At 42.3% G+C, this 22,776-nt stretch overlaps 1 protein-coding gene across 8 annotated transcripts in view; it reads left to right on the top strand.

Moving 5' to 3' along the window:
• Window positions 1-22,776, top strand: part of TCF12 (transcription factor 12) — a 762,188-nt gene that overhangs the window by 272,666 nt on the left and 466,746 nt on the right. For all 8 annotated transcript variants that reach the window (XM_030189018.1, XM_030188990.1, XM_030189004.1 and 5 more), the window contains one exon: window positions 11,221-11,326. In XM_030189018.1, coding sequence (XP_030044878.1) covers window positions 11,221-11,326 — 106 coding nt within the window. The remainder of the gene's footprint in view (window positions 1-11,220; window positions 11,327-22,776) is intronic.

Here is a 22,776-nt window from a genome sequence, read left to right as displayed (position 1 = left end):
GGATTGTCAGTGGGCCAGGTTTTCAGAATATCCGTAATTAACATACGTGAGAGAGATTTTCTTACAGTAGAGGTATTAGAAATGCAAATCTCACTTATCTGTATTCATTAGAGATGTCCTAAAATCTTGACCGGTTGGTAGCCTCAAGGACTGGGAGTGAAGAACAAGTATCTAACACTAACTTTGATCCATATTATATCTTATGGTATAAAAAAGGGAAAGAAATGCAGATTTGGCCTCTAAGTTTGAGCACAAATTTGGAAAATCTTAGATTCTTATCACAAAGCCAAATAGCCAAAGTAAAAATAAGAAGACATCAGATGTATAATGGAGTAATCTTAAATCATAAAAATAAATGTTGAAAAATGAAAATAAGAAAAGAGACAGGAAATAAAAGAAAATAAGTTCAAAGTAAAACAGACATATTTTACTAAGCTGTGGTAAGCAGCAATATGTTCTTACTGCAGCTAAAAACGGCTTACCTCTGGGTGCACTTGGGTGTCCCGTGGTAATTTTAGGATAGACACGTGCTACTCATGTGCTAAAATTTTTTTTTATTTTTAGCGAGGGGGGCGGGTCTGGGGGGTGGAGAGTGGGCATGCTCTGCACTAATTGGTTAGCACAGCTACATTACTGCACTCCAACTGATTAGCGCAGGGTTAGTGCATGAGCCCTTCTCGCCTACAAAATAGGTGGCGGTACGGACTCACACTGTAATTAATACAGTTAATACAAAATTATAAAAATTAATACAGAAAATATAAAAATCATCCATTATTCCCCATGGGAAAAATGGCCTTAGTGTGTGGGAATGACCCACGTAAGAATGTGCTAAAGGCACTTTTTACCACAGTTTGGTAAAAGGGGCCCCTAAGTGTGAGGGGGTCACAGCATAACTTGTGACCTACATACGTATTGTATGGCTTTAATAATCTTATATATGTCTGGAAGTAAAAACAATCATAAGGGGGGAGGAGAACAGAAATAAACTAAAAAATGAACAGAAGAAAAAAAAATAAAACTTAAAAATCAGGAAGTCTGGAACCTGTGAGAATTTGCTTAATGGCAGTCACTTCAACCATAAGGCTACTCCTCCACTCCTGCTGCTGAATATCTGCTCAGACTGCTTCAGCACTGAGTTAGTGCTGGAGGCAGTCTGGGGACAGAATCTGGGTGGAGCCGGGAGTTGCCTGATCAGCTGTGATTTGCAGTCTGCAAACCAGTACCTACCTGGATAAAGCTAGACTGGCCTAAATTTATCTGAGTAGTTATCTGTGTGTGGCTTTGAATATCACTTCTACCTGGATAAGTGCTGGTGGCCATCCAATCCCTGAAAAGTCAGCACTGGCATCTGGGGACAGCTCAGCACTGATTATTTGAATTTTAAAAAATGCTGACCGCTGTGGTCTGAATATTGCCTGGTTAGTGAATTAGTCCTGAAATGGGGAAAACAAAACCCCTTTAGTACATCTGACCCTAAATTTGCATTTTTAGTTAATCAGACCGAGAATATGTTGTATTTCTGCCAGCTGGTAACGTGAAACACTTATACATTGTCCTGAATGTAATGCTTTAAAAAACAAAAATCGCCACTGCTACTGTTGCAGTCTCTGGACTACCCTTGCTCAATAAAATGACATAAGAATATATTCTCAGTCATTTTAATTTCCTCTGAAAAATAACAAAAAACAAAATAAGATTTTGCCCCGCACGCTCGAGGGCTGTAGCGGACTTTTGTTGCTGGGGGGGGGGAGATTTCCGTTCCTCGGGCCGCCGTGGACGCCGACCCAGTTGTGAGAACTATCAGCCTGCTGTCCTCGGAGAATACCTGCTACAGGTATGTATCTTCATTTTACAGTCAGTGCTTCTTTTTGTGGGATGTTTGTGTCTAATGAATCTGTCTAGTGTGACTAAAAGGAGATCTGACAAGCTACCATTGAAATTGTTCAAATATTCCCTTATCTCTTGTTTGTCCTGTTTGTCTGTCCTAATTAGATTGTAAGTTCTGTCGAGCAGGGACTGTCTCTTCATGTTCAAGTGTACAGCGCTGCGTACGTTTAATAGCGCTTTAGAAATGATAAGTAGTAGTAGTAGTAGTTGCACCTGTCTCTAAATCAGTGTCTGAATGTTTTCTTTCATAAAATTTTGACTTCATGAAAAACTTACATTTTGTGCAAACCCCCTCCACCCCCCCAAAAAAAATGATTATATGAATCACAATTTATAATCCTGGACTAGAACAATCTTAGATTGTGAGCCCATTAGAGACAAAAAATAGTATATGTAAACCTCTTTGACTATATCTGCAGAAAGGTGGTATATCAAGTGTGACATAAACATAAGGAACCACATCTAAGTAAGACACACAGGGAGACCTGTGAAAGAGTGTATGTTCCCTGCCAGGTAACTCAGGCGACAGCAGGAAACCTAAAACGCAGAATCAAACAAACCACCAGAAGAGCAGAGCAAGAGGATTGTTGAATCATGGAACCCCATTCTGATGATGCATTCCCCTGTTTCCTCTGGGGAACAGAGTGGCAGTACTCCAGAGCAGTGTGCCTGCTGAAATCAGGGGTTAATGGCAGAGAACAATGTAGGGTTGTCATCGTCCGTCCCCCCCCCCCCCCCGGTCCCCCGCGCGCGTGCACACACACACTGTTTCCACCTGATCTGTTGCTACTAGGCTAAAAAACCAGAGCTGTTTCTGTTGCCTGAGGCGACAGAGCTGTTTTTTCTTTTTACGTAGAAGTTGTTTTGATCTTGGAGGAATAAAGTGATCTTTGCATCTGAAACTGTACAAAGACTAGGGGACACTTAATGAAATTACGTGGAAATACTTTTAAAACGAATAGGAGAAAATATTTTTTTCACTCAACAAATAGTTGAGCTCAGGAACTCATTGCCAGAGGATGTGGTAACAGCTGTAATGATGGGCAAAATAAAAAAAGGTGGGAATACAAGCCAGGCTATCCAAAGATTGGAACCAAACTGTAGTTAAAATAATCAGTGTTTAACAGTTTTCAAACAAATGATAGTAAAACAATCACACATTAAAAGTGACTCGACACTTACGCATAATTTATTTACTGTTTTTGCGTTTATAGACTCCTGATGTAGGCCTATCCGGCCGAAACACAACGTTGTGTTGAGTCACTTTTAATGTGTGATTGTTTTACTATCATTTGTTTGAAAACTATTAAACACTGATTATTTTAACTACAGTTTGGTTCCAATCTTTGGATAGCCTGGCTTGTATTCCCATCTTTTTTTATTTTTCACTTTATGCCTCGTGGGATCTATTGAGTTCTTCACTTCTGTGGATTCTCTCTGTAATGATGGGCTACATCTTTTTGTGATAGGAAAAAGGAGGACAAACTCATACAGTATGTTTCTAGATCATACAGTATGTTTCTAGACATTTAAACTAGAGTGTGGGGGTGACAAAAGGAAACAAGGGAATTCAGAAAGTCACCTCCATAGAAAACATGATGGCAGAGGGAAAGGTCATGCAAATATAGAAAACCATCCAAACTCACTGAGCATATGGTAAGCAATGAGCACAAATGCTTATAGTCTATGTAAAAAGATTCAAGATTTGCAAGCCCTAATGTTTGAGGAAAACTTGGATATTGTTGCTTTTACAGAGACATGGTTCAATGATTTCCATGAATGGGATGCAACCATATTGTGCTATAATTTTTTTAGGAATGATAGGGAGGACTGAAGAGGTGGAGGAGAGGTGCTGTAAGTGAAAAATAACATCAGAGCTGCTGAAATGCAGGGAACCTGGGGAAAGGAACAAGCTATATGGATCGTCCTGGAAAGAGATGAGATCTGTATCCACACAGATGTTATCTACAGACCTCCAGCACAAATGGAGAAGCTGGACAAGAATTTGATAGAAGATATTGGTTTGAAAGGGGAGGCGCTATTGTTGACAGATTTCAACTTGCCTGATGTGAATTGGAATGTTCAGTTGGCAGAATCGAAAGAAGTAGAGAGATGTGAATGCCTGTCAAAGTGCCTTGCTCAGAAAAATGGTGACAGAATTCATGAGGGAAGGCTCAATGCTGGATCTAGTGCTCATAAATGGAGGAAATGTTTCTAATGTCCGTGTGGTTGCCCACCTAGGTAATAGTGATCATCACACGATATGGATTGGCATATGAGCAAAAGCAGAGTACAGACACACAAAACTCAAAGTACTGGATTTCAGACATATTGATTTTGGTAAAATGGAGGAATGCCTGAAGGAAGAGCTGATGGCATGGGTAAGCATAGGTAAAGTGGAAGCGCAGGGTCCAAGCTACAAGCTGCTATAAATATGGCAACTGATCTTTACACAAGGAAAGTAAATAAAAACAAGAGAAACAGCCTATATGGTTCTCCAAACAAGTAAGAGGCTTTGTTCAAGAAATACAGAAGAATGCAACAAGAGGATCACAGAAAAGATTACCAGATTAAACTCAAAGAGGGAAATATGGCTAGTGAAAGTGCAGTTGGAATAAAAAAATGGCTAAATATGTAAAGAGAGATGACAAGACCTTTTTCAGATATATTGGGGAAAGGATAAAAGATAAAAATTGGAATTGTAAGACAGAAGGTTGCTGAGAATAGCCATGTGGAGATGCTGTTCATGTTTTCAGGATATCCACAATGAATATCCATGAGAGAGGTTTACATGCAGTGGAGACGGTGCATGCAAGTCTCTCTCTTGAATATTCATTATGGATGTCCTGAAAACCTGACTGGTTGGGGTGCCTCAAGAACCAGGTTTGGTAATGTAACCACCATCCTAAGGCAAACCATCTGGAATCTTAGGGCTAAACAAATACTTCTCTTCTGTGTTCACGGAAGAAAATCTTGGAGAAGGACCATGGTTGGCTGCCGAGGGAATATTTGTGAATGGAGTGGATATTGCGCAATTCATGGAAGAAAGCATTTAGAAACGGCTTGAGAATCTGAAAGTGGACAAAGCTATGGGGCAGGATGGGATACATCCCAAGATACTGAGGGAGCTCAGAGAAGTCCTGATGGGACCTCTTAAGGATTTATTTAATAGATCTTTAGAGACGGGAGAAGATCCATGGGATTGTAGATGAGCTGATGTGGTCCCTCATCGCAAAAGCGGAGACAGGTAAGAAGGGGGAAACTACAGGCCGGTAAGCCTCATATCGGTGGTAGGAAAAATAATGGAGTCACTGCTGAAGGAAAGGATAGTTAACTTTCTAGAAGCCAGCAGGTTGCAGGATCCGAGGCAGCATGGTTTTACCAAATGAAAATCCTGCCAAACAAATCTGGTTGACTTATTTGACTGGGTGACCAAAGAACAAAGTGCCGCACGAAAGACTCCTGAAGAAATTGCAGAGTCATGGAATCGGAGGTAGGGTATTATTATGGATTAAGAACTGGTTGAAAGATAGGAAGCAGAGAGTAGGATTGCGTGGCCAGTATTCTCAGTGGAGGAGGGTAGTTAGTGGGGTCCCGCAGGGGTCTGTGCTTGGGTCCGTTGCTTTTTAATGTATTTATAAATGACCTAGAGATGGGAATAACTAGTGAGGTAATTAAATTCGCCGATGACACAAAATTATTCAGGGTCGTCAAGTCGCAGGAGGAATGTGAACGATTACAGGAGGACCTTGCGAGACTGGGAGAATGGGCGTGCAAGTGGCAGATGAAGTTCAATGTTGACAAGTGCAAAGTGATGCATGTGGGTAAGAGGAACCCGAATTATAGCTACGTCTTGCAAGGTTCCACGTTAGGAGTTACGGATCAAGAAAGGGATCTGGGTGTCGTCGTCGATGATACGCTGAAACCTTCTGCTCAGTGTGCTGCTGCGGCTAGGAAAGCGAATAGAATGTTGGGTGTTATTAGGAAGGGTATGGAGTCCAGGTGTGCGGATGTTATAATGCCGTTGTATCGCTCCATGGTGTGACCGCACCTGGAGTATTGTGTTCAGTACTGGTCTCCGTATCTCAAAAAAGATATAGTAGAATTGGAAAAGGTACAGCGAAGGGCGACGAAAATGATAGTGGGGATGGGACGACTTTCCTACGAAGAGAGGCTGAGAAGGCTAGGGCTTTTCAGCTTGGAGAAGAGACGGCTGAGGGGAGATATGATAGAAGTGTATAAAATAATGAGTGGAATGGATCGGGTGGATGTGAAGCGACTGTTCACGCTATCCAAAAATACTAGGACTAGAGGGCATGAGTTGAAGCTACAGTGTGGTAAATTTAAAACGAATCGGAGAAAATTTTTCTTCACCCAACGTGTAATTAGACTCTGGAATTTGTTGCCGGAGAACGTGGTACGGGCGGTTAGCTTGACGGAGTTTAAAAAGGGGTTAGATAGATTCCTAAAGGACAAGTCCATAGACCGCTATTAAATGGACTTGGAAAAATTCCGCATTTTTAGGTATAACTTGTCTGGAATGTTTTTACGTTTGGGGAGCGTGCCAGGTGCCCTTGACCTGGATTGGCCACTGTCGGTGACAGGATGCTGGGCTAGATGGACCTTTGGTCTTTCCCAGTATGGCACTACTTATGTACTTATGTACTTATGTCATGTGCTAGGTGTAACATTTAGCAAAGCCTTTGATACGGTCCCTCACAGAAGACTCATGAATAAGCTGAGAGGGCTGAATTTAGGCACCCAAAGTGGTGAACTGGATAGGAAATTTGTTGACCCACAGGCAACAGAGGGTGATGGTAAATGGAATCCACTTGGAAGTTATGCCTCTATTGGGCTTGACCTACATCAGTCCGACTAAGCTAAGTTTCATTCATTTTATAAGAAAAAAAAGAAAAAAAAGAAACAATTTTGTATTTGGTATTTTGAGTAGAAGAAGAAGAGATACCTGAAGAGTTTTTTATATTATAAATATTTTAAAAATTCTACCTTTTGGACCAATGAAGAATGGAGGCATAATCTCATTTAGGCCATTATTGTAAGCCGTTCAGATGTTTGTGCTTCTGTTCTGATGGCCCTTTTATAATTAGATTCAGAGTTACCTATTTTCTATTATAAAAATCACTTCTGGCACATCTCTTACACATTCATCCAATGTCTTATTTTAAAAACAGCTCTTTCCGCCAGGTTTTTCACGTGGTTGGTCTTTTAAAAAAATTACATCCAAAGGTTACCTTAAGCCACATGCTCTAGCTTTGCCCTAACATAGCTGCTTTTTTGGCAGCAAATCAGTAATCACATATCTACAATGTGGTTTATAAGGTGTTGCTCATCACCAGGCCTGCTGTTTGATAGGTCTGTCTGACTGACTGCAGAGGCTCCCTCTCGCTTACAGTGGAGGCCTCTCGTGATTGCATTCATATATAAGGAAAGACTGACCATTGATGATCTACAGTCGGTTAAAGGGAGACTCTTCCAGTAGATTTGGGAACTTCTATGGAACTCAATGCAACACGTAGCCTATAATAGAATTTTAAACTCCTAGGTTATGTGCATTGTTTTGGCTTTTATAATTAGATTCAGAGTTATCTTTTTTCTGTTCTGGTATTGTAGAGGTAATCTGATATTGGGCCTGTAGCTTTGTAGTGAACTCCCTTTAGGGGTGTGAGGGGTTAGTCTGGTCTCCTTGGGAATGGCCCTGTTTGTTTTTTCTCCATGGTCCTTAGGCTCACTTTCATACTGGTTCTGAGAGGTTTATTGATGGTGGGGAGGGGGGAGGGAACGTTTTAATAGGAAAATTCTTTGATGACAGGCCCTTGATTATATATTTGTATACTTTGCTCTGTCCAGTTCCTATACGTTTTACTGTTTATGGAGTATTTTTACTTTCTGGTTGGACCTGTTTTTCCTGTATTGTCATCAATAAAATATGTTAACCATTAAAAAATGGCTGGGGGAGGGGAGAGGGAAATTATAGGAGGTTATCTAGGAGGTCATAAGAAACAGGACCTCCTGATGGTGGATAGGCATATTTCCTATTTTTCACTGGGGGAGGGGGGGGGTGGAGAAATAATTTGAACAATTGTTTACATCTGATTCTGTTGACTGTTTTTGCCTATTTTTATTAACATCGAACTTCCGTAAAGCTCTGAAGACGTATCTCTTTAACAAGGCCTACAAAGAGAACCCTTAGCTTAACTTCACTACTCCACCAAATTACCTAGCTCTGAATATCATCTTTCTATAACTATCTGCTTAGATCTCTCTTCCTATCTATAATCTTTTTGCATTACCAATTGTATTTGACATCCTACTACTACTTAACATTTCTAAAGCGCTACTAGGGTTACGCAGTGCTGTACAATTCAACATGGAAGGACAGTCCCTGCTCAAAGAGCTTACAATCTAAAGGACACGTGAACAGTCAGTCTGATAGGGGTAGTCAAATTGGGGCAGTCTGGATTTCATGAAAGAGTTAGGTGCCGAACGCAGCATCCTGGAATGGTGACGCCATAACAGGTCCTGTAAGCCACATTGAGCCTGCAAATAGGTGGGATAATGTGGGATACAAATGCAATAAATAAATAAATAAATAAATATTTTAGTCTTTTTGACCACATTGTATATTTTACAAGCAGTGCTTTTTATGTATACTTTTAATGTTTAACTGGGCTTTCCCAGCAGCACAGTTTAGAGTTTACATGGATGGAGTGTCATTTTAGAAAGGACATTCAAATAGTTTGGCTAGTATTTTAGTATTTCTGGCTGAAACATAAGAGATTGTCATCCCAAGAGGGGAGGTCTCCGGACGAAGCTACGGTGAAACGGGTCCCCATAGGGACCTCTACCCGGGAACTGCAGCATTTACAGAGCGCAGATATAAACAGAGCAGCCGACAATCACTTTGAGCCAAGTTAAAAAGCTAAGTAATACGCTTATAACTTAACCATATGTCACCGTTTTCATTTGTTGAATGATAAAGTTATTGTTAAATTTTCATTGTTCAGTTTCGTTCAACAATGGTGAAAGGAGGTTTTTAGACTAATGATGACTTTTTGACCAACTACACATAGAGGAAATAATTGGTTCCAAGTTTGTGAGTTAAGGTCTAAATGAGGTCTTTTCCTCCTATTTTGCCATTTTTTGGACACACATAAGTGAGAGAGTATTGTAATATAAGACCATATGATAACTATAGAAGTTCTGTACTGCACAGACATATGGTATAGAGATCCATAATAATAGTTGGTTGTATTTGGCTTTCAGAAGGGACATCAAGCATTGGTGAATTGTAAGGTGATCTCCCCCAATCCCTGTAGTGGAGCACTGTTCAATAGCAGCACTGTTCTGAAATTTAGATGTCCTAGGTAGCAGGTGTCCATCTGAACATCGATCTGTTAGGACACGGATATTCGTTCCCCTTCTAAAATGGGGAATAGACATTAATTTTTTAGGGCTGCCCTTGTCCTGCCTAAAACATGTTCAAACCATGTCCCCTTGCCATTTGTACATTCTTCAGTTTTAGACATATGTATCCCGGCTTTGTAAAATCAGAACTTATAATTTTATGCAAGGTAAGTATTTAAGTGACAATTTATGTACTACTTCTAAAATAAAGAATCAATCAAAAAACATGCCACGATATATAAGCACCTAACTTGTGCAAAATCCTGGCAGAAACATATGCATATGTTTACTCCACACACATTTTGTGTTTTATTAGTGTAGTACGTCACTTTATATGTGTTGGTGATAGTGCTTTGAGATGATATATTTAATTATTTATTGGATTCCTTAAGTATTTGAGGTTCTAATAGTGTTTTCAGTTTGATTTTATTGTAGTTATTTATGTTTTTATGATTATAGTTTTACTGTTCTCATATAGTGATTTTATTTTTTTGACAGTAATGTCTAGCTGCTGAAGTAGTCCCTGCTGGGTGAAACATGGCTGTTATGGGCATATTTTTAAAAACTTTGTTTAGCAGTAAAATCTTCTCAGTTCTTACCACCGTGTCTACTCCAGTGCCTTCATTCCTTTTGGAAATTGTGGACCATTTGCCAGTCAGCTTTCTGAGACCTATATTTACTCCTAGTACATAAAAGTGTAAGCAATAATTTTAGAAGGGAAAGTGTATGTGTGTTTCATTTTCAGAAATTGCCACTGTTTACACACAAATCAATTTTATCCACCTAAACATAGTCTCTTAACTAGAGCAGCTTCTATTTTGTATATGGGGAGAGCTTATTTCTCTACTGAGAAAACTGAAAAGCAGTAATGTGGCATTTTACGTATACCTGTATGAAACGTTACAGAGTGCCTCTGGTGTGGCATTAGGGAGATGAATTTTTTTTAGAATTTCATTTTGTAAGGTAGCATCCCACAAGACAACATTGCTGATCTGAAAGGACAATTTTCTTAGCTAGTAGTTCTTAGTACATAAGTATTGCCACACTGGGACAGACCAAAGGTCCATCAAGCCCAGCATCCTGTTTCCAACAGTGGCCAATCCAGGTCACAAATACCTGGCAAGATCCCCAAAAAGTACAAAACATTCTATACTGCTTATCCCAGAAATAAGCAGTGGATTTTCCCCCGTCATTTTAATAATGGTCTATGGACTTTTCCTTTAGGAAGTCATCCAGACCCTTTTTAAACCCCGCTAAACTAACCACCTTTGTTATTAGTAAGAGGAGGAGGGCAGGAAGTGTTGTGATACAATTTCCCATTTAAAGCTGCTGGTCACCATTATATTTTCCTAGGCAGTAATGCCCATGGGTCAGAATTAATGGAACAGAAACTAGCAATGAGGAAAATTTCCATTGTGCCCAGTGTTTCATGGCATCTAATCGTTTTCTGATGTTTTAACATTGTTGTCCTTCAATGCACACATACTTAATTCATTTTCTCCCAGTACTACTTGGATCTGCAATACAAAATCTTTCTGGATAGGAACTAAAACCTCAACACGTATTTGTGACTTTGGCTTTATTTGATTTACGAGTGAGTAAATTTAATAATCTCTCTGCAGAAATAGTTGAGAACATGTTCCTGCTGCACTGTTTCAGTTTAAGAAACCTTGATCTCTGTTCAGAACAGTGCTGAAGTTGTTATTTTCTTTAGACACACAGTAAAATAAGATTATATATATGTGTAGCGTGTGGTTTCTGCAAATTCTTTAGAGCGTCAGTCCTAACTTTATGGCGACAATGACCAATTACAAGTCTATATTAATTAGTAGAGTCTCATTACACTAAATTAGCAAGAGTGCCAAATAATCTTCCTAACACTGTGCTCTTCTTTTTTCCCTCTAGGGTTTTTCAGACAGCCCTCATTACGGTGATCATTTGAGTGATAGTCGATTAGGACCTCATGAAGGTGGATTGTCCCCAACACCTTTCATAAATTCAGAACTGATGGGTAAGTAAAGAATTCTTTGCAGATAATCTTTCAAAGCCTCTTTGATCAGAGACATTTTTCATCCTTTTGATTAGGCCTGACCCAGAAATGCAGGTTGTATTTATTTATTCTGGCTTTTCTAAAAATGTTTGTATTGAATTTTAAATCAAAACAGCATGTTTGCTTGCATGGTTAAAATGAGGCAGGCCAACATAAATACCACAAATAGCACAGTCCCTAGGTTAGACTTACAAAAGGTGCTGTCCCGCTTTAGCATGTGCTGTTATTTACTGTGGTTCCCATTTAGTGTTAACCTGTTTATTAGTAATACTTGTTAATTCTGTAGTGCACTTTAGGAAATCAGGTCCTAATGGGCAGATGATCAAAAGCCCTGCGCTGTTCCAAACAGTGCTCTAAAAATAGTGCTGGAACAGCATGGGGCTTTGCTGCCCCTGTGATCAGAGATAATAGCATGCAAATTTAAGCACGCTATTATCTCTGACCATAGGGTAAGAGTGTGGGAATATTCCTCCCGCACTTGTTTGACAGGTTTGGGCTGTAGCTCTGTGAGACTCCCAGACCCCTCTGCAGTGCAAGGCCCTGGTGACCTAGTGCCCCCAACACACGCACCACAAACCAGCGACATGAGGGCTGGAGGTCCAGTGGACCTCCAGTCCCTCCGCCCCCTCCCCCCCGACACAAGTTCCCCAAACCTCCCCTCTCACCCCAAAATAAAAGCCCTGATGGCCCAGTTGGCTGCAAACACAAGCTTACAACCTTGTGGTCTAGCGGTCCTCTTCCCCACCCCTACCTGTACCTGAAGTGATGGAAGAGGGAGTAGTACACACCCTCTTTCAGTGCCACCTTGAAAATGGTGGTGCCCAGCCTTGCCCAGTGCATGCTGGGATGCGCTGGGTGGAGCTTCACCATCATACAAGGGAAAACTCTCTTATGTGGTGGTGAAGCCCTGCCCAACGCATGCCAGGATGCACTGGGCAGGGCTGGGTGCCGCCATTTTCAAGGCGACGCTGGAAGAGGAGGGAGTTTACTACTCTCTCCTCCGTCACTTCAGGTACATGGGGGCGGGGAAGGGGGGGCCACTAGACCACCAGGTTGGGGGGGGGCTTGTGTTTGTGGGCCACCGGGGCTTTTATTTTGAGGTGCAAGGGGGGCTGGAGATCCACCGGATATCTAGTGCCCCCCTTAAACTTGTGTTGGGGGGACTGGAGGTCTGCCGGACCTCCAGCCCCCATGTCACTGGCTTGAGGTGGGAGTTGGTGTTCCTGTGGGGAGGAGGGTTTCTATTAGGGGGAATGGTGGGGCCTGCTAGCATGCAAATGCTTGCTGGATAGGGCTCACCATTCCTCCCTTATGGTCTGCAAGCCCTAGTGCTAGTTCCGAGCTGGTATAGGGTTTGCTTCTGACAGCGTTCCTATGTTTGACATGCTGCCTGCTGATTATTGGGGAGGAATAATCAAATACCTGTTTAGCATGCATTTGCATGCTACTTGCGCTCAGAGCTTGAGAGAGTGTTGTTTCAAGTGCTCAGGGGCTCTGATTATGGGGCAGTATCAAACGTGGGCACTAGTATGGTGCTAATAGCCTCTAGCGCCTGGGTTTGCTTCTGATCATCTGCCCATAAGAGCGTTAAGTACATTTTTAGGTGACCTTGTTCCATACTGGTCTATTCCAAATGTTTAGCTCCTGTGCCTTAAAGTGACTTTGCTGTTCTTTAACTTGAGAAAATTTTAATATTAGAGATGGGTATTTATGCTGGCTTTTTAGTTGCAACTTGCTCTGTTCCTAGAAAGAAAAATTATATCAGAAACACGTTTTCAAGCTTTGTTCTGTTGCATCTCACTCTAAAGCAGAGCCCATTGGAAAAGTGCCACCTACTAGAGTGAGACCAGCAGCATTTTGCCTTTCATATCCCTTGAGGGTGATACCATTTCCTCCTCAACACTGGTCTTGTTACTGGTCTCCTGGGGAAAAGAAGTCTTTTCTCTGGAGGATAATGCATTTTTTTTGGGCTTGTTCACCTGTGTCCCTGTGTTTTTTTTTTTATTAATGCTGGAGAAAACAGTTAATGGGCCCACCAGGGATGTTGTTTCAGCTACATGCCTTTATAGCAAGCCTTACAGTATGTCTGGTTCTTTTTCCAAGGGGCCAGACATGAGTCAACGTATGGCTTTAGAGCCTGCCTTGCTTGTGTAACTCATTTGAGCCTTCAGGTATTTCAGACACAGTGAGAGGTTCCTTTCTTTCGCTATCCTTCCATAGAAATCAAACAAAATAAAACATGGAAAAGAAAATAAGATGATACCTTTTTTATTGGACATAACTTAATACATTTCTTGATTAGTTTTCGAAGGTTGCCCTTCCTCAGATCGGAAATAAGCAAATGTGCTAGCTGACAGTGTATATAAGTGAAAACATTCAAGCATTACTATGACAGTCTGACAGGGTGGGAGGATGGGGGTGGGTAGGAGGTATGCATGGGGACATCAAAGCATATCATTGATATTCTAACAGGATGGGTGTGGATAGGTGAGGGGAGGGTGATCAACAGAGACATACATACAGAGACATACACCTTCCAGGAAGCTGAGGAGGAAATTAAAACTTTTTGTATAGCCTATTCTATCTTCCACAGGCACTCCCCCCATATTCTATAACTTAGGGGCCCTATTAAAGGGTTGGCGCGCATTAACATGTTTGCTGCATGCCAATCCGGAGCTACCGCCAGGCTGCAGCTGGAGCCTGGTGGTAGTTCCCACTTCCAGCACGCGCCATTTCTGGCACTACAGTAATTTTTTAGATTTTTGTAGCACCGGAATTTAACCAGCAGTAATCGGGCAGCACTGTGCACTGCCCGGTTAGTGTGGGAGCCCTTACCGCCATCTCAGTGGGTGGCGGCGGTAAGTGCTGCCTGCCAAAATGGCTGTGCGGTACGTGGTTCTCTTACTGCATGGCCATTTCTTTTCCCCAAAAATGGCCAGTCTTTTACCTGCTAGGGTAAAAGAGGGCCTCAGCGCGCATCAGAAACACACACTGACGCTTCCACAAACCCCCTTTTACTGCAGCTTAATAAAAGAACCCCTTAGGGGAGTCACGTGATGGGCTGAGGGAAGAGGTCGCATTCCTTTTCACTCTCGGGTCCTCCCTCCCTCGAACCCTCCACAAACTGGATTGACTTGCTGATAAACAAAGGAAAGTAATCGGAATCAAACTTAAGACACATGGACTCTTATATCATCCGCGAAACTAGAGCGATGACGGGGAAAACAGCAAAAAAAGAGCCAGAGAAGCAGCGAGGGGTCGGCGAAAGCAAGATGGCGCCGAGCCCAGCGTCAGACTCGGCGCCAAGGTTCCACCAGGCCCAACTCGAGCAGCTCACAGAAGCGGTAAAGTCCGCTTTGGAACCGCAACTAACCCAGATTGCTGAAAGGCTAACAAGCGTAGAAACGAAGCTTGGTGAAACAACAAAAAGAACGGGCGAACTTGAAGCACGTGTATCGGAAGCAGAGGACGCCGCAGTTAGCGCTGTGGCGTCGTTGCAAGAGATACAAAAAGAATTGAAAGCGCAGGCAATGAAAATGGATGATCTTGAAAATAGATCTCGAAGATCCAACTTGAGACTTATAGGTGTCCCGGAGTCGATACCGGATCGGTCACTGGCGGAACAATTAGAACGCTGGTTAAAATCAGAATTTGCCCTTTCTGACAGTATGGGACCACTCTGCCTCGAAAGAGCTCACAGGTTGGGGAAAAGACTTAATAATGGAACTCGACCAAGAGCAGTGATTGTTAAAGTACATAATTTTGTACATAAAGAAGAAATTTTAAGGGGAGCACGATTAAAATGGGATTCCTTAAACTTTGATGGAGTTAGTATTAAAGTGTTCCAAGACTATTCACAGGCGTTACAGGAACGCAGGAAAGCTTTTACCCCGATTTGCAGACAACTTGCAGAGAGGAACCAACGATTTTTGCTACTATACCCAGCACAATTAAAAATCAACATGGATGGCACTTGGAGATCCTTTGGCTCTCCAAAAGAAGCTCAAGAGGCACTTCAATGTCAGGATCATAAAAACTCTGAACAGGAGGGAAGCAACAGTTGAAGAGCACAACTTAATTCAATGAGAGCTAGAAACTCAGTAATCTGAAGTCAAGTCTCAGTTGGATGTTAGAAAGTTGGCTGAATAGCCTAATGTTGAATAGTAAGTACAATATGTAGTGATCTACAGCGCTGTGTTTTTTCCTGCAGAGAGAGATGAACCAGTTTGAACAGTGAGATACTATCTATGGCAAGTGTGGAGGGGGGAGGGAGGAGACCCTACCATCGTTGACTCAGCACACCTGATCTAAGATAAGAGAGGGGAGTGCAAGGTTGGAGTCAAGGGGGATAGGGGAGGAGGGGGGGGGGGGGGGGGGGGGAGGGGGGGGCGGGAGAGAGGGGGGGATGGGTGGGAAAGTTAAATGTAGGACTTTCTGGGACACATATAGAGATCATCGCGCTGTTGGACACATAGAAAGGGGAAGGGCAACAGAACAGGTCACTGGAGTCATGTGGACAGATAGGAAGGAACACGGGTGGAGCTGGGCCCCGGGGTTCCTCACAAACAAAAAATTTCATCGCTACTCGACAACCGGACATAGTAATGACTAAGCACAATTTAGTTCGGTTCCTTACTTGGAATGTGGGAGGTATTTCATCCCCAATCAAAAGAACAAAAATTCTAGCAGCCCTTAAAAAACATAGAGCGGATGTAGCCTGCTTGCAGGAAACCCGCCTCAATACAGAGGAACATCAGAAACTGAAGCGGGCGTGGGTAGGAGAAGTACATGCGATTCCAGCTGAGGGGAGGAGTAAAGGAATAGCTATTCTGATCCGCAAGGGATTAGTGGCCAAATCGGAAGTTATAGAAAGAGACACTCAGGGGAGATATCTGCTGATTCACCTATGGATTCAACATCGCGAATATACGCTGGTAGCACTGTATGGGCCAAATCTATTTGACAAATCATTCTATGAGCGGGTGGCCCAAAGATGTCTCATCCGCAAAACTATCCCCCTAATTATAATGGGAGACTTTAATCTCGTAGCAGATCCAACATTAGATTGTTCAACACCTAGACGGGCCAGCAGGGGAGGAATGAGATCGAGAGCCCTTCCACAATTCATGCAATCACTAAATTTGGTAGATGCGTGGCGGACTCTACATCCAGACTCACGAGACTATACTCATTTATCACGGGCACATGGCAGCTGGTCAAGGATAGATTACATACTTGTAGATCAAAACATGTTTCATATGGTAGCAGACGCAGTAATAGGGCCAGAAGAGGTCTCAGATCACGCGATGACATGGATTGACTTGACAGATCCAGGGTCATCTGGAGCCGGGGCGGGGTGGCGCTTCCCAACATACTTAGCCGCAGATACTGAATTCAAACGATACATACAAGATAGCTGGGAGGAATATGAAAAATTTAATGCAGTCCACAAAAGCCAGCCATCCTTGTTTTGGCAAGCAGCTAAAGCAGTATTAAGAGGGGCAATTATAGCCTTCACAGCAAAAAGAGAAAGGCGAATCACTAGAGCAATCACCAACCTAGAAAAAAGACTCCAAAAAGCAAAGCGCAGGTACATTAATAATCCCAACACACATTTCAAAGAACAAATGCAGTCAGCAAGAATAGCGTTAGATTCCCTCCTACAAGATCGAGCCTCTAGGGCATTAATACGTAGGAAATATCGGTTACAACGTTTTGGGAACAAATCGGGAGGCATGTTAGCACGTGTAATAAAAACTTGGGGAGGAAGCAGAGTAATAGTGGCGGTCAAGGATAAGGAGGGCCATATTCAAAACCAAAGAGACAAGGTAGCGAAGGTGTTTCGAGATTTCTATCAAGACTTATACTCTACGCCCATGCCCCACTCTACAGACTCTATTAATCAGTATCTAGAGCAGGCAGGGCTAAACAAACTTGGTGAGATGGAGTTAGAGGAACTCAATTCACCAATAACAGGGAAGGAGCTACAAGACATAATTAAAACGATGCCTAAACACTCGGCTCCGGGGCCAGATGGGTTCTCTAGTGCATTCTACCAAATGTTAACCCAGCAGATAATAAGACCTCTGCTCTCATATTACGAAGAGGTGGTGGATCTGGGAGAATTCCCACTCTATGCTAATGAAGCGTTAATCACATTACTTTTAAAGCCAGGAAGGAAAGAAACGCAGGCAGACTCCTACAGGCCCATATCACTAATCAATGTGGATACAAAAATCATGGCCAAGCTTCTAGCAAACAGAATTCAGAGAGTGTTGCCGACATTAATAGATCCAGAGCAAGTGGGTTTTGTACGAAATAGACATGCCGCAGTAAATGTGAGGCGTCTACTTATGGCAATGGGACAATGTAGTTGTACAGAAACAAAGGCGGTCTTGGTGAGTCTGGATGCCGAGAAGGCGTTCGACAGAGTGGAATGGGAGTACATGTTTGCAGTGCTACAACACATAGGTGTCAAGGGATGGGCATATCAGGCGATTCAATCGTTATACTCGGGTCCCACAGCCGCAGTACTGATTAATGGCTCAAGAACAGCACAATTTTCTATAGCAAGGGGCACGAGGCAGGGCTGTCCATTATCTCCGGCCCTCTTCCTCCTCTCGATAGAACCACTGCTGAGGAGCCTGAAACTAGAAAGGGAGATAGCTGGGGTAGAGGTAGGGGGAGAGACAGTGAAAGCATTAGCGTTTGCAGACGACTTATTGATAATGACCTCTAAACCAACAACGTCACTGAGTGTGCTGATAAACAGGGTCTCCCAATTTGGTAAACTCTCAGGCTTTAAAGTCAATTTAGAGAAATCTAGTGTTATGCACATCCAGTCCAGCCCCGATGACATGAAGAGATTTAAATTCCCATTACGTAGAGCGGCAGGCGCCATCAAATATCTGGGGGTACAGATCCCGAGCGACTTATCCCAACTCTATAATCTGAACATTCAAAAACTGCTGACTGAAACAGCAACAAGGCTGGGTCATTGGCAGGGGCTACCTCTCTCTCTCTCGGGACGCATAGCGTTGTATAACATGATGATAGTGCCACGCTGGCTGTATATCTTTCAAGTTTTGCCATTATACCTTTCTAGTAAAGATGAAAAGCAGTTGAATGTAATGCTAAAGAAATTCCTCTGGCAGGGGAGAAGACCGCGACTGCCTCAGTCAGTGATGGAGATACCAAAAGAATATGGGGGAATGGGAGTGCTGAGCATGCGGCATATGACGGTGGCCTGTGCAATGAGACACATCAATGACTGGTTCCGTAACACATCAGATTTTTCAGCGACTCAAATGGAGAAAAACTTATTAAAACCCTTCCACTTCAGTAGTGCCCTTCATGGTTTGGGTAAGAGAACATTCCCAGTTTTGGCGGCCACTAACATTTTACAGACTGCGCAAAAAACCTGGAAGTGGATTTGCAGAATGCATCAATTCTCTTATAAAACTACTCCATACTTGACATTGAAGGGGAATCCAGACTTCCCTCCCGGAGATTTATACACGATGTTTCAACGATGGGAAGACCAAGGAATAATCTACCTTCAACAAATACTAACAGAGGAAGGGAAACTAAAATCATCTACAGATCTTCAAAGGTCAAAGCTGATAACTCCGAAAGACTATTTCCACTATTGGCAGCTACAGCATTATGTGTCTAGCCTGGAATGGGAAGACCTAACAGAAGATGTCCAAGTGGAAGTGGCGGAGGCATTCTCATTCAACTCTCAACAGAAAGTGCCTTTGAAATACCATCACAGACACATCAAAGATCATAAGCTGGAATTGGACTATGATAAATATGCTGGGGGATGGGAGAGTGACTTGAATATCACAGTAACGTCTGACATGTTCAAAAGACATGTCCTGACAATCCAACGATCCTCCTTATTATCAGCACATTGGGAGATGCAGTATCGATTTGCCCTCAGACTACACATTCCCCCACGGCGAGCGTTTCACATGGGAGCCTCCCCAGACGGAGAATGCCCCAAGTGTGGGAAGGAGGGAGCGACTTTGGGGCATATGTTCTGGCTCTGTGTACAGGTGGAGGAATTTTGGAAGATCATTCTGAGACAAGTCTCTAAATTGTGGGCTATAGATTGGCGATATTCCCCGTTGCTGCTATTTGGTAATCCTGAGGTGAATGCCCCGGTCCCAGGAGGCTGCATTGCATTCATAAACCGGGCCATAGTCATAGCGAAGGCAACAATTCTTGTAGATTGGCTTTCCCCAGATGGTCCCTCAGCACAGGTGTGGAGAATGAAAATGGTGGCATTAATGCGTTTGGAAAGACAGATGTGTCAAGGCAGGCCAGAATCAGACTTGCAGCAATTCCTAAAGAAATGGAACCCATTTATACAGACATTACCACATGCTTCAAAGAGTTACCTGTTGAACTTTTAGTGACAACAGCTTGTATTCAGACTGTCAGAAAGTATCCTAGATTTTGAAGGGAAGGGAGGGCAGGGAGGGAGGGTTTGATAACTGGGAAAGGTAGGAGAAAGGGGTTAATTGCGGATCAAAGAGTTACACTATGATTCATTGTGGAATGTGAAGCGAAACTTGACAACTCCATGATATAAGATTGTTTATTATTATACGCTCTGAAATAGTATGTGTGGTCTCTGTCAATATCAACTGCAATGGTTAAATATAAACAGATTTAAGGCAGAGGGATAAGAAACGGGGTTGGGGTGTCTGGGGATAAAAAGAAATTTCATTGACTGTGAAATACTGACTGATGTTCTTGTATAAGATTTGTGTACAAGTTGATGTTTCCTGTTCATATGTATTGACCTTTCAGTCAATAAAAAGATTTAAATATAAAAGAACCCCTTAGTGCCTAAATTTAAACACCATTTGTGTTCTTAAATTTATAGAATATTAGCACTTGTGCGTATAAACACTAGGTGAGCACTCGGCACTACTGTGAAAATGGCACATGTAACTCTCACTTAGCACCCAAGTACAAGGAGGTCATTCAAAGGAGAGGAGCTTGGTCCAGGCATGGGCAAGATCAACAATTACAGAAGTAACTTAGAGAATACTGTAAGTTATGCAGTAAAGTGCCAAATCTAGGCATGTGAATTTGCATCTGCTGTTGACATGCCAAAGTAGGTGTGCCTAAATGTTCCTCAGAAGCTTAGCGGAGATTGAGTGGCAGAGCCAGTGGTGGGAGGCGGGGCTAGTGGTTGGGAGGCGGGCCAGTGCTGGGCAGACTTCTACGGTCTGTGCCCTGAAAATGGCAGATACAAATCAAGGTTGGGTATACACATAAGGTAGCACATATGAGTTTATCTTGTTGGGCAGACTGGATGGACTGTGCAGGTCTTTCTCTGCCTTCATCTACTATTTATTCTATAACATATTCATGGCACCCAGATGCCCAGTTATAGAATTGCCCCCTTTGCGACTCTGCTCTTCTCTCTAAACAAAGGACCACTAAAGTAAGTCCTATCTGGTTCAGTGTTGTGTCAGATGAAGCAGTACAGTGTTATTTTCCTGATAATAGCTGTTAGTCTTAAAGTAGACTGGAGAAACTTGCCTGATGTCATGATCATGGTATAAAGTTGTTGAGTGGCATAGGATTGACTTTTGCAAGTCAGTTGGTCTGATACCGGGAATAAATGGCATCAGCTTGGACGCAAAGAGTAAAAGAACCTGAAGTTGTTCCGAATGCTGCTGGTTTCACCCCAGTGGATGGTGCCAGATAGTCTGTTCAGAGACTGACAGAAAGGAGTTATCACAGAAGTAACCACGACTGATTTCTGAGAATAGCAGAGACCATCATTTAATATTTTGTGGCACAACTCAGTCAAAGAATTTCCCCAGTTTGGGAGCACAAATTAACAAGACCCGTGAGACTGATATGAAAGGCCTAGGGTGCCTAACTTGAAGATCTGGGAACACAACTCTTTTTCATAGTAAACTTTTCCTGAGTTTCTAAATTTGAATGCCTAAAATATAGACAGGGCAGAGTGAGAGGAATGAAGTTAGGCACTTTCCTCTGAGTGTTATCAGTGCTGAATTTGAAAGCCTAAAGTAAGGTTCTTAACTTATAGTTAGTATTGCTAACATGCACAACTGCATTGATGTGTGCTAATGCCATTAATGAGTTATTTCACTGCAGTTCTCATTTTATGCAGTGGGACCTGGTTACTAATAATGTGTTAGTATGGTAGTAGCTCTTGTTTTTAAGAGCTCAATTTAGGTGCAGGGTTTTTTTTTTTTTGGCAGTTTGCCTCTGTGTTTTGCTTAAGAAGGAAATTTATTCATTTATAAACGTTACATGTTTCTAGTTTGAAATGACTTTCAAGCCTTAGCAAAGCCACAAAATAAAATGGCTTCAGAAACCGGACCAAAGTGTGGTGGTCTTCCTGCACCTTTGCTGCAAGATTTGTTAATCTACAGATCATTGCCTTATTGTCTTGCTTTGCAGTATATTTTTCTGGATGAGTAACCACAGTGAGGCTTAACCCTTTGCAGTGCCAGTAAGACTTCCAGGACCTATCTTTTAATAACCTGTGTGTAATCATGCAATATAATGGACTTCTTATGGAAACCTTTTTCTGAAATGATTGCCCCCACTAAAGCTTTTTAAGAAATTCGGTAAAAAGAATTGCAACTTTTTAGATTGAGAAGAAGATGGATTTGCAGTCACTTGGATTGTTTAAGATGGGAGGTGGGGGGACAGTCTCAATCCTTGAGGGCTGCAACCCAGTTGGGTTTTCAGGATTTTTCCAATGAATATCCATAGTTTATAGTTCAATAGTTCTTACTATACCACTCTAAGGGTCCTGTTTACTAAACTGTGTTAGAGGTGCGTTAGTGTTTTAGCACGTGCTAACCGTGTAGATGCCCATAATATTCCTGTGGGCGTCTACACGGTTAGCACATGCTAATTTTTAGCATGTTCTAAAAACGCTAGTACACCTTAGGAAACAGGGCCCTAACTAACTATGCAGGGCAGGACAGTGTATATACTTCAAAAATTTCAAGAAAAAAGAAAGGAGCTCAATTTTTGATAGGAAAGTAGGTTCAGTCACACTAAGAGGTATAGAGGGGAGGACAGGTGGAGAAAGGGAACTGGGGGAGGGGAAATAAAAACTTCATATAGTAGGAAGGGGAACAAAAGGAAAGAGGAGTGGCTGGTGAACTCTGGTCTGGTACTCAGAAAGCCTGTGTAAAAAGCCAGGTCTTAAGTTCACATTTAAAGTTTGGAAAGGAGAGATTGTTCCAGACATAAGGTGAAAGAATACGCAATACCTAGTTGATTCTAAATATGCAGATTTGGGACTTGGAAGGATTAGGCTATGATCATTAACAGAGTGGAGAACTCTTGCTGGAGAATAAGGAATTGTGATACAGGAAGGGTAGTCAGATAAACCTACTTGG

Source organism: Microcaecilia unicolor, chromosome 1, assembly GCF_901765095.1.
Source record: "Microcaecilia unicolor chromosome 1, aMicUni1.1, whole genome shotgun sequence".
NCBI classification, from domain to species: domain Eukaryota; kingdom Metazoa; phylum Chordata; class Amphibia; order Gymnophiona; family Siphonopidae; genus Microcaecilia; species Microcaecilia unicolor.
This window is presented reverse-complemented; position numbering and strand designations above follow the sequence as displayed.